The sequence below is a fragment of the Pituophis catenifer genome, unplaced genomic scaffold, assembly GCF_029215685.1.
Source record: "Pituophis catenifer annectens isolate HBS135680 unplaced genomic scaffold, rPitCat1.0.hap2 SCAF_3, whole genome shotgun sequence".
NCBI classification, from domain to species: domain Eukaryota; kingdom Metazoa; phylum Chordata; class Lepidosauria; order Squamata; family Colubridae; genus Pituophis; species Pituophis catenifer.
In genome coordinates this window covers 208,709,218-208,721,758 of record NW_027256883.1, presented here as the reverse complement: position 1 = coordinate 208,721,758, position 12,541 = coordinate 208,709,218, and the positions used below count along the sequence as shown (strand labels likewise).

Below are 12,541 nucleotides of genomic sequence, written 5' to 3'. Positions count from 1 at the left end.
AAAGCCCTGATCCAGGAGGCTGAAGCAGACCCCAAGTCGGAATTTCTGTCCCCCTCCTACCCACACAAAAAGACCCCTAAGGGGTAGACTCTGCAGCAACGCAAACGTTCATTGCACGTATCTGTCCCAGGGACCGTAGTTTGAGGACCCCTGATTTAGTGCAATATTAAAAATGCAAATAATTTTTCTGTGGACCACCAAAATTTTCTCACAGACCCCCCACTTTTGGCATGTGATGGCACGGTGGGCCCATTTTTCGCCCTCCAGGCTCCAGAGCCTTTCTAGGAGCCTGGGGAGGGCGAAAAGGGCCTTCCTCATCCCCCCTGGAGGCCGTCCGGAGGCCGGAAGCAGCCTGTTTGCTGACTTCTGGCAGGACCAGAAGGCTGTTTTCGCCCTCCCCAGGCTCCTAGAAAGGCTCTGGAGCCTGGGGAGAGTGAAAAATGGACCTCCCCCACCCCCACCCCTGAGGTCCTCCGGAGGCCGGAAACAGCCTGTTTCCCTACTTCGAGTGGGCCCAGAAAACCTGAAAATAAGCTGAGCTCGCGTGCCCACCGATATGGCACCATGTGCCACCTGTGGCACGTGTGCCATAGGTTCGCCATCTCAGGAATAGGATCTCCTGCTTGAGCAGGGAGCTGGACTAGAAGACCTCCAAGGTCCCTTCCAGCTCTTTTCTGATTCTGCATCAAGATCATGAGAAGTGATAATATCCCTTTATATTGCACCAGAGAGGCCATATTTGAAATACTGCATCCAATTTTGGTCACAGAAAAAGACACCGAAGTGCTAGAATGTGTGCAGAGAAGCACAACAAATGTAATAAGGAGTCTGGAACCTAATCTTACGAGCATAACAGAATTGTCAATTGCTGGTATGATAGTTGAATCGTAGTTACAACATAGTTACTTCACTCCCAAGACCCTCTATCTTTTTCTGGTTGGGTTTTAACCAGGTTTAGGGTTTTTTGTGGCTGATGAATGGGCTGTGCAAATCCAGTTCATTTTATTAGCTAGTAATTCTAGGACACTCTCTGGTTTGCAGAAAATGGGTTAATGGTAATGGTCCTAAAATAGCCTTTCAAATACGGAAGAACTAATCTCTTGGCGGTGATAAAACCATGGAGAATCCATTTCTATTGTCCAGCTGGCAATTTCCATATATTAACTATGTAATTCAGAAGAATGTGCAAATCCAAAAGTGTTAAACTGTTTAGCTCCAGGTGAAAACATGGAGAAGTCTGTGCAATTTTTTGGGCAGCATTTTCAGAAGGGGTTTAGCATTGTCTTCTGGGATGAGAGGGAAGGACGAGCCCATTGTCTCTCAACTGGCTTCATGCCTAAAGTAGGATTAACAGAATAACAGGGTTGGTAGGGACCTTGGAGGTCTTCTAGTCCAACCCCCTGCTCAGGCAGGAAACCCTACCATTTCAGACAAATGGTTGTCCATTCCCTTCTTAAAAACCTCCAGTATTGGAGCACCCACAACTTCTGGAGGCAAGTTGTTCCACTGATTAATTGTTCTCACTCTCAGGAAATTTCTCCTTAGTTCTAGGTTGGTTGTCTCCTGGATTAGTTTCCATTCATTGTTTCTTGTCCTGCCCTCAGGTGCTTTGGACAATAGGTTGACCCCTTCTTTTCTGACACAGCCCTTCAAATATGGGAAGACTGCTAACATGGACTAGGGGTGACATGATAGCAGTGTTCCAGTATCTAAGGGGCTGCCACAAAGAAGAGGGCATCCCCCTCTTCTCCAAAGCACCTGAAGGCAGGACAAGAAGCAACGGATGGAAGCTAATCAAGGAGAGAAGCAACCTAGGAGGAATTTCCTGATACAGTAGTGGCCAAAATTGTGGAAACCTTTTGGGAAAAGTGTATTTTTGAGGTTTGATAACTAATAACACCACTTTTTTTTTTTTTTTGAGTTTCAAGATAATCCTATTCCAGTGCTGGAATGGCCTGGGAATAGCCCAGACCTTAACCCAATTGAAAATCTATGGAGCCAACTAAAGAAACTTGTTAGTCAGAAGTGACTCAGCAATAAAACCCAGTTAATAGAAGCAGTCCTTCAATCAATCTTGGTTTCACATTATAACAGCTGCAGAACTCAAAGACTTGGTTCGCTCCATGGGAAGACGTTGTAAAGCCGTAATTCATGCTAAAGGTTACCCAACTGAGCCGAGGTGGCGCAGTGGTTAGAATGAAATACTGCAGCTACTTCAGCTGACTGCTAGTTCAGCAGATCAGCGGATCAAATCTCACCGGCTCAAGGTTGACTCAAGCCTTCCATCCTTCCGAGGTGGGTAAAATGAGGACCCAGATTGCTGGGGGCAATATGCTATTTAGTATACTGTCTTTGGTGTAAGCTGCCCAGAGTCCTCGGAGAGTGGGTAGCATAGAAATATGACTAATAATAATAATAATAATAATAATAATAATAATAATAATAACTACTACTGCTACTACTACTACTAAGTATTAACTGACATGGTGATAATTTTCGTATATCTCGTTTTTTCTATGGTGATAATTTTTGTATATCTTGTTTTTTCTACATGTTTCACTTTTCTTCTTTATCCTGTAACTGCTATTTCCTGCCTAAGTACGCAACCTTAAAGGTAAAGGTTTCCCCGGTCCAGTCATATGAGACTCTAGAGGAATATTTTCAATTCTTAGCCGAGGGAGCCAGCGTTGTCCGAAGTCAACGTAGCCTCATGCTGCAATGAACAAGGACATATAGCTACTAAGATTGTTGGACGAGCAGGCACAAAAACAGCCAGGGAAGTGATTGAAGCTTGGGAAATGGGCCCCTTGTCAGTCAACAGGAGTGCTGATTTACCACCAGTCTATCAAGTACTTAGAAGGCGAGGGCTGGGCAGCACAAACAAAGCCAGCCATCAACACACTCCAATCAACACCTAAAAAGCCACTTACAACAGGCACCATATAAATACCACACACAGAACAGCACACACTCCGCTAGAGAGAAGTTCCCTGAAGATGGGCTCCAGCATGAGTCCGAAAGCTTGGAAGACAATACTTCTGATCATGGCAATTGACCCAAATTGGACATTTCCATGGTCATGTAGCCAGCATGGCTACACACAGAAGCGCATGGAATGCTGTTACTTTCCCACCAAAGTGGTACCTATTTATCTGCTCACATTTGCATGCTTTCAAAATGCAAAGCGGGCAGGAGCTGGGGCAGGTCAGAATGGGACAACTTGCCACAGCCAACTCGCCATGGCCAACTCGCTGTGGGGCAACTTGCTGTGGAACAATTTAACAATTCTATTTAATGATTTAAAATCAATTAAAAATTGTTTTAATTTTTGCAATTCACATTTCATTATGTCCCTCTTTTTGCATCCTTTCTTTAGTGATTCTATTCCATTATTTATTTATTTATTTATTTGTCATATTTCTATGCCGCCCACTCTCCGAGGACTCTGGGCGGCTTACACCAAAGACAGTATATTAAATAGCATATTGCCCCCAACAATCTGGGTCCTCATTTTACCCACCTCGGAAGGATGGAAGGCTGAGTCAACCTTGAGCCAGTGAGATTTGATCTGCTGATCTGCTGAACTAGCAGTCAGCTGAAGTAGCTGCAGTACTGCACTCTAACCACTGCGCCACCTCGGCTCTATTTCTTTAATATTAGTGTAACTCATGTCCCGCAGTGAGTTGTCCCGCAGTGAATTGGCCGTGGGAAGTTGGCCATGGCGAATTGTTATAAACCCAGAGCAAGTAACAGGAGCTCACCCATTATGCAGCACTTGGGTCTCGAACCCAGGCTGTCAGCTTTCCAGTTGACAAACTTGATGCCTTTAACCACTGAGCCATTGCGTCCCCTTGCAGGACTTTGTTTTTTAGATAATAGATATGATTTGTTTTGCTTGGGGCCAGCTTCTCTCTCTTTTATAGTATCTTCTCCATCTTCACTATGTTTCCTTGAGGTTGCTTACCTTTGGGGATCAGAGACAGGCTGTAGACAAGCTGGAGGATCAAGAAGCTTACCATGGCTGATCCACTCCGTGGTCCTCGTGTTCTTGTCAGCTTCCCTAGCGTGATAAAGCCTGCCGTCGAAAGGATCACTGATTTCCCAAGAATCTTTTCTCCTATTCTCTTGCAGTCAACATAGAGCCTGACCCAGCCATGGCTCACCGATACATGGACCTGCCCAACAGACAGAAACAATTGAGTCTTGTTCTTGATTGCAGAGTGTGCAACACAATGCAACACAATTTGGAAACCTCTGAACCCCCTGAATTATACCCCCTACATTCTGGAAAGAGTTGCAGCCATAAGTGAGTTGTTGCATCCTGAGCTTAGATTATGGCCACCTGAAAACAGCGAAGGACCAGCTTGTGGTGCCTTTGCCAGTGAAAATGGAGTTTGGGAGGGCCACGGGCAGCCCCTCCCAAGCTCTGTTTTCACTGGCAGAGGGTTGCAGGAGGCCATCGCAGACAAAAACGGAGCTCGGGAGCTCCGTTTTTGCTGGCAGAGTGTTTGGGCGCCCCCTGTTCTGACATAGGCTTTCCCAAACCACGAAGCAGACTCCTTGTCCCGACAAAACCCCCTTTTTATTAAGTTACTGTGAATTCTTCTCATTCACATCCAGTAAAGTCTTTCAAGGGTGAATTTACAGTCACAGACCTTATCTGGCTTGGGGAGCTGCCAGGCCGATACCTTCAAAACTTGGCAAGGAGTCTTGGAGAGTCACGAACCAATTAAGCAAATTAACTCCACTCCCCTTTTCGCTCCTCTTTTATTCCCTCTGGGAGGGGCCATTCATCGTCCACCTGTGGCCTTACTCCCAAGTCGACCTTTGTTCTTTAGCTGTTCCCTTAGTCTGGCAACTCTGCGCATGTGCACATCAGGCTCCAGCTGTTCGTCTGCCTCACTGATGTCTGACTCCGAAGGCAGCTGATAACTGGCATACGGCCCTGGCCCCCTCTCTGCCTCTGATGCAGAGCTCTCATCAGAGCCTTCCCCAGACTCCAGGACTGGCCCATGTTCCTCCCCAACCTCTTCCCTGTCCAAATCTGCTGCCAGATCCTCTGGCGGGCCACAACACCCCCCCCACACAAGTGACGTTGAGTTGGCCATGCCCACCCTGGCCATGCCCACCCTGGTCCCCCGAGGTCAAACACAACCCTGATGCAGCCCTCAATGAAATCGAGTTTGACACCCCTGTTCTAATGAGTTAAGTTCCTCCCCTTATGATTCTACCAAGATACAGGTAGTCCTTGATTTACAAGAGTTTGTTTAGTGACTGTTCAAAGTTACAACGGCACTGAAAAAGTGACTTATGACCATTTTTCATACTTATGACCATTGCAGCATCCCAATGGTCATGAGATCAAAATTTCAGACTCTTGTAACTGACTTAAATGAGGCCATGTAAACATATTTTGTAACATTTTGATAAGCAAAGTCAATGGGGAAGCCGGATTCATTTAACAACCGTGTTACTAACTTAATAACTGCAGCAATTCACTTAACCACTGTGGCAAGAAAGGTCATAAAATGGGGCAACATTCAGTTAACAACTGTCTTGCTTAACAACAGGAATTCCGGGCTCAGTTACAGCTGTAAAGATCAAACTAGGTTTGAGGCGTCCCATTAATTACGTCCGTTTAACTTTCAAAACTCTTCTAATATTTCCAGGCATGAGATTCTTTCTCTTTGCTAATTTTTCTTTATCCTTCCATACACATATTCTTGGATACTTGGGTGCATAAATTTATGTAGATTAGTACATAGCGACAGGATGGAATTTAGTCCTTCATTATGATGCTGGCACACATCCCCAAATTTCAACATATGCGCATATAAACATGCGAGCAAATATCCTGAGCAGATTTTTTTTTAAAGAATCGTTATTTTGAAAAATCAAAGCGAGGAGGAGGCAGCAGAATTTGGGAGGGTATACTGTGCTTGTGAATAACTTTTTTAGAAGGACCTTATGAAAGCTTCCATAGAATATTTTCTTCACTTCCTGTTGATCGAAGGTGATCTCTTCTATATCGGCTTCATGGTCACGATGGAAATATACCAATGATTTCTTAAGAGCTACAGGGGAAAAAAAAAAGAAGACAAATAAACTGGAAAGTTTTACAAAATTCTGCATAGCGTCCTTCCTCAACCTAATACAGATACAGTAGTCCTTGACTTATCACAACTGACCCCAAAATTTCTGTTGCTAAGTGAGACATTTGTTACGTGAGTTTCGCCTCATTTTACGACCTTTCTTGCCACAGTTGTTAATCACTGCAGTCAGTGGTGAAATCTAAAATTTGTTACTACCAGTTCTGTGGGCGTGGCTTGGTGGGGGAGGGTAATGTGACTGGGTGGGTGTGGCCAATTTTTTTTTTTTACTTTTAAAACCATTTTTTCTACAACCTCTTCGGTGAAGAGGTTGTAGAAAAATGCTTTCAAAAGGCTCTGATGATCCCAGCTGAGTTGCCTGATCGGCAGAGGCTTAAAAAGCCTCTGCTGATCAGGCAACTCAGCTGGGATTATCAGAGGCATTTAAAAGAAAAAAAGGGTTTTTTTCTTTTAAATGCCTCTGACGATCCAAGCTGAGTTTTTTAAAAAGCCTCTGCCGATCAGGCAACTCAGTTTGGATCGTCAGAGGCATTTAAAAGAAAGAAAGGGTTTTTTTCTTTTAAAAGCCTTCGATGAGCCGCGCGATCATCAGAGGCTTTTTTTTTTTTACTTTTAAAAGCATTTTTCTGCCGAAGAGGTTGTAGAAAAAATGCTTTTAAAAGTAAAAAAAAAGCCTCTGATGATTGTGCGTCTCAGCTGGTCATGGAGTGGGGGGAGCAGGGATTTTTGCTACCAATTCTCTGAACCACCCACCTCCATCGCTACTGGATCGGGCGATCCGGTCCGAACTGGGAGCATTTCACTCCTGACTGCAGTTGTTAAGTTAGTAAAATGGTTGTTAAGTGGTCTGCGGCATGCCAGAAACCAGGCTGTGCAAACAAGCGAAGCCCCATCTATGGGATGCAGGCAGCACGTGAAACCACACACACACACGGTCCACAGAAAAACCTCTCTCCACAGAACCGGTCCCTGGTGCCCAAAAGGTTGGGGGTCGCTACTTGCATTAGCATGGAGTCAGGGAGACTGAATGGAGCTGAGCATTTACTGACCAGATGCCCTTCCTGATGCCTATCTGGTGTTCACAGCAGACAATAACTCGTGCCCAGAGAGAGAAATATCTGCCACTATCCAGAATTGATAGGATTATGAGGCGAGAGCTCCACCTCCAGGTCACTATGCCACTCCCAATGTTAAAAAGAATTAAGGAGAACCAAACCAACTGCTATCATCAAATCAAGTACCATAATGACAAGTTTGGAAAGGACATTCCACAACTGTGAGGTCTTAAGGGCTTCATTTCAAGGAGCAACAGAATCCTTTCCCAGAAGGTTACATCTCAACTTACGATCAAGAATGATGCTGAGAAGTGGCTGGAAGTCCTCATCTGTTATCTGCCAGATAGAAAAGGCTTCTCGGGGACTTTCTGGTAGAAGGCGGAGTAGAAAAGTAATGGTGTATTCCGTTGGAAGACCAAAAGGTAACACCTCACTGGGGGAAACAACATAGAGATCCCTCTATGAAATATCTTACGGTGAAGATCATAAAGTCATCACAGGGTTATAAAAAGTACAACACCTTGCCTTAAATCAATGTTATATATAAAGTCATTGAGGTGAAAATGATGTAATTTAGTCCAATCACCTGCTCAATGCAAGATCCAGTAGAACATTTCTGACAGAGGACTATCCAGCTTCCATCTGTGTCTCCTTCCGTATGGCCTCTATAGGCAACTATTAGTACTTGGACAAAAAGACTATTAAGTTGTTTCAATCCAATTCTTTTTAATGGTCTTTAACTTGGTGACTGATTGCTTTAGAACAGGGGTCTGCATCCTTCAACACTCAAAGAGCCACTTGGACCCGTTTCCCACAGAAAAGAAAACACCGGGAGCCACAAAACCCTTCCCGTGCCTGACTATTTCTTGAGCGGCCACAAAACTAGCATAAGTAGTTGAATTAAATGTTCTGTTTTCTTCTGAAACTTTTCTTTTCATGGATTTATCCATGGTTGGCCTACCGGGGGTTGAAAAGCTCAATAAATCACATGCCGGCGGGTGTCGCACATTGGCAGTTGTGATGCATATTTTGAGAGACAGGGAACCGCAGCAGTGGGGTGAAAGAGCCACATGCGGCTCCAGAGCCGCAGGTTGCTGACCCTTGCTTTAGAAAGATAAACTATCTCTACGGGCAATTGTTAGTTCCTGGATCGAAGACTATCAACAATAGTATAGCCTTTATTGTCATTGTACATCATCTATACAACGAAATTGCTTTTAGCCTCACTTGGTGCAATCCATGACAAAAAAATACAAACAACATAAATAGTATAAAGAATAATCCCTATGCAAGTAATTAGGGGGAGAAAAAGAAAGAAAAGAAAAACTAGTCATACATTTCCGCTGGTGCGTGGAGTGATTGTGGTTGTGTTTAAGAGTCTGACAGCCCAAGGATAGAAACTATTTTTAAACCTATTTGTTCGGTTGGCTATGTTTTGTTTTTATAATGGTTTTTTAAATATATTGTAAGCCGCCCTGAGTCTCCGGAGAAAGGCGGCATATAAATTGGACTAAATAAATAAATAATAAATAAATAAATTTATGTCTTCTGCCCGATGATAAAAGTGTGAAGAGACACTGACCAGGGTGTGAATCAGTGGTGAAATCCAAATTTTTTTACTACCGGTTCTGTGGGCATGGCTTGGTGGATGTGGTGTTGCTGGTAGGGGAAGGATACTGCAAAATCTCCATTTCCACCCCACTCCCGGGGAAGGATACTGCAAAAACTCCATTCCCACCCTACTCCAGGGGAAGGATATTGCAAAATCTCCATTCCCACCCACTCTGGGGCCAGCCAGAGGTGGTATTTCCCGGTTCTCCGAACTCCCGCAAATTTCTGCTACTGGTTCTCCAGAACCTGTCAGAACTTGCTGGATTTCATCTCCTGGTGTGAATCATCTCTGAGTATCTTCCTTAATCTGCTAAAGCAGCGAGACCTGGCGATGTCATCCAGTGGTGTGTTAGAGGGCAACCAATATGGACCCCAGCCAAATTGAGGAGGAAACAGAGGCCGGTAACGATGAGGGGGAGCCCCTATTGGATGCAAGAGAGAGACGTAGGAGACGTCGTAGAGAACAGTTATTGCCACGTCCTAAAAGGTGTGGTCAGGAGACGTAGGGCCACACCCTACAAAGTATAAAAGAGGTGTGACTGGGCTGGAAAGGCATGGTGAACAATTTGTTGGCGTTTTGGATGCAGTGGAGTTACAACTGTTAGTTTGGAGTTTTTGACAAGAGTCTGCATTCCTGCATTAGCCTGCTGGCCGTCTGCCAAGACCTTTGGAACATTGCCCGGTAACTATTGGTCTGATATACACTTTGGAAGAGAACTATTTATTAAAGGGCCATCTTCAGTCTCTCTAGCCTGCGTTTGTTACTGCCGGGCTATTTGAGCCTCTGCAAGGCCACTCGTGGAAGGGCACAGAACAGTGATGTGGGATGGCCGTGAATAGGCCTATGGGGTCCTGGAAGGGCACGGTGGGGGGAGAGAGTATCCCTGCCATTGATCGTATGTGCAAATGACCGCAGATGTTCAGCAGTGTGTCAACTCACAAAACATCCCTAGCCTACTCTTGAGTTGCCATATGCAAGGGGGATGGGAAACCGACGAAGCAGCACGGCGGCCAAAAACAGATGCACATTCCAGACATATCTCTCTCAAGGCTGCCTCCCAGGGTTACCCACAGCGGCCAGAGGGAAGTGATCTCTACAACCCGCGAAATTGCTCTGTTGACGAATGTGTTTGATGACACACCTGGGGGGAAGGGGGAAACTGGGTCATGATTGGGGCGTAAATTACATGGGTTCAGAGCTGGCTTCACTTGGAACGTGTCGACATGAAGCTCCTAATAAATAACTGGATTTCTTTTGAAGCTTGGCTCAAGGCTCATGATTTAATTAGGGCATCATCAGAATCCTGACACAGTGGTTGCAACTTTGAAATGGGGTTGTAAGTAGCTTTTGATGAATCTGTCATAACTTTGAACAGCCATTAAGCGACCTGTCACATTTCGAGGACTACCTGTACTGCCAAAAGAAACCAACAAAGATGTTATCATCAGGAATCAATTTTTTTTTAAAGGAATCATAATATGATCTTCTCTTGAGGGCATTAGGTCCAACTTCTGCTCAGTGAAGAAATGTACAGGTAGTCCTTGACTTACAACAGTTCGTTTAATGACCGTTCAAAGTTAGAGCAATACTGAAAAAGTGACTTATGACCACTTTTCGCACTTATGACCTTTGCAACATCCTCATGATGATTAACTTTCAGACGCCTAGCAACTGACTTGTATTTATGACGGTTGCAATGTCCCGGGGTCATGTCACCATATTTTGCAATCTTCTGACAAGATCCACTTAATAATCACTGAACAACTGCAGTGATTCACTTAACAACTATGGCAAGAAAGGTTGTAAAACGGGGCAAAACTCACTTAACAACTCTCTAGTTAGCAAAGGAAAATTTGTGGCCGTAAGTCGAGGACTATCTGTAATGCGGCTAAGGATAAGGGAGCCTGCTATCTAGAACTTTCTCAATGTAGTTTTTTGCTAGCTTTTACTTAATATAAATTTATTGATGTCAATAAACCGAAAAGTAGGATATAATCCGATGTTCACCTCAAATGCTACTCGACTAAGGAAGAAATGCAATAAATATCTTCTTTGATGTCTTATTTTAATAATTGATCAGAAAGTTGGTCTGCCGTAGCAATTTAAATGTTGCTCCTCTATGCTAGCTGGCATGAAAAATAATACTATTTGGAAGTTATATGACAGCTGCTACGTTTGATAGCTGGTGCAGTCTTGTGGTTAAGAAATGGAGCTATGAAACAGTCCCTTGATTGAATTTCACCCTTTCCATCCTCGTACCAATTTTAGTCAAGTCATTCTGATGGATTCAGGTAATGTAAGATTAACGATAATGTTCTACATTACACGATTATTATGCGGGGTCTAAGAGAGAACGTGTGACGGGAGCTGATGCAAAGGGTTAAAAAAATAAGCTCCTAACAGGTTGAGGAGGAAAAAAATATCATGAAATGCCAAAACAACTCCTGAATGAAAATGTCAGGGGAAAATTCAACTTATAACCAGTGGTGGGTTCCAACTGGCTTTACTAGTGGTTCTCTTCATGCACGCGCTTTGCGCGCGATCGCCACGCGCATGATTGCTTCGCTCGCATGCGCGCCAAACTTGCGCTCCACGCAAGCGCATTAGGTATCTGCCCAGCTGAGGTGCGGCAATCCAGTCTGCCGCATCTATCAGCTGGGCTAAAAAAGAAGAAATAAAGGTAGGAATAACGTGGGGGGGGGGCGGGAGGGCCCAGCTCCCGGAGAAAGAGAACCGGTTCGGTGACGTCACATCGTCACCGCTACCGGCTCGAGTGAACCTGGCTGAACCGGGAGGAACCCACCACTGCTTACAACCATTTGTTTAGTGACTGTTCAAAGTTACAGCGGCACTGAAAAAAGTGACTTATGACCAGTTTTCATGCTTATGACCATTGTAGCATATTTTGATCACGGTCGTGTGATCAGAATTCGGTTGCTTGGCAACTGGCATGTATTTATGACAGCTGCACTGTCCCGGGGTCAGTGATCGACATTTGTAACCTTCCCAGCTGGTTTCCAACATGCGAACTCAATGAAGCCAGATTCGCTTAACAACCGCACGAATCAGTTAATTGCAGTGATTCGCTTAACAAATAGGGTTTAAAAAATGGACATAAAATTGGGCAAAGCTCACTTAACAACAATTAACCAGTGGAACAACTTGCCCCCCCAGAAGTTGTGGATGCTCCAACACTAGAAGTTTCTAAGAAGAGATTTGATAACTATTTGTCTGAAATGGTGTAGGGCCGTGATGGTGAACCTATGGCACTCAACAACAAACAGCTTGAGAAGGCTGTTAATTTTTGAACAATCAAGCAAACCCACATATTATTATTATTATTGGTCTATGCTGATTGTTCCTTTTTAATGACCAGATAATCATAAATTAAAGAGATGATATTCAGGATTATTTTTCTCTTTGGAACAACATTCAAATATCCTTAAAACACAGCTAAGGAGGTTTTCCTATTTGTTTGTTTTAAACTTCCACAAGTTCTGGCTGTAAGAAAATACTAATCTGAATCTCTGAGCATTTTAACGAAGGGCACCCGGGGGAATCTCACACATTCAATATGAAGAAGCTTAGCTTCTTTCAACAAGATTACAATTATCCTTATGTTTCAGCAATTAAACTTAAAAAGGAAGTTACAACTGCTTTGCAATAAGCCAGTCTGTTTCAATTTGCTAAGTTGTTAGCTGTAATAGAATCAAATGGCATATAGGCTGAATTATTATGAAGCTCAGATTACCAAGAGGGCTGAG

At 44.0% G+C, this 12,541-nt stretch overlaps 1 protein-coding gene across 1 annotated transcript in view; it reads right to left on the bottom strand.

Annotated features, from left to right (window-relative positions):
- The window catches only part of COL20A1 (collagen type XX alpha 1 chain), a 210,074-nt gene that overhangs the window by 68,305 nt on the left and 129,228 nt on the right, over positions 1 to 12,541 (bottom strand). Inside the window, exons 24-26 of the mRNA XM_070941127.1 lie at positions 7,456 to 7,598; positions 5,965 to 6,074; positions 4,017 to 4,175 (exon numbers count right to left, since the gene is read on the bottom strand). Of these exons, the coding sequence (XP_070797228.1) occupies positions 4,017 to 4,175; positions 5,965 to 6,074; positions 7,456 to 7,598 (412 nt within the window). The remainder of the gene's footprint in view (positions 1 to 4,016; positions 4,176 to 5,964; positions 6,075 to 7,455; positions 7,599 to 12,541) is intronic.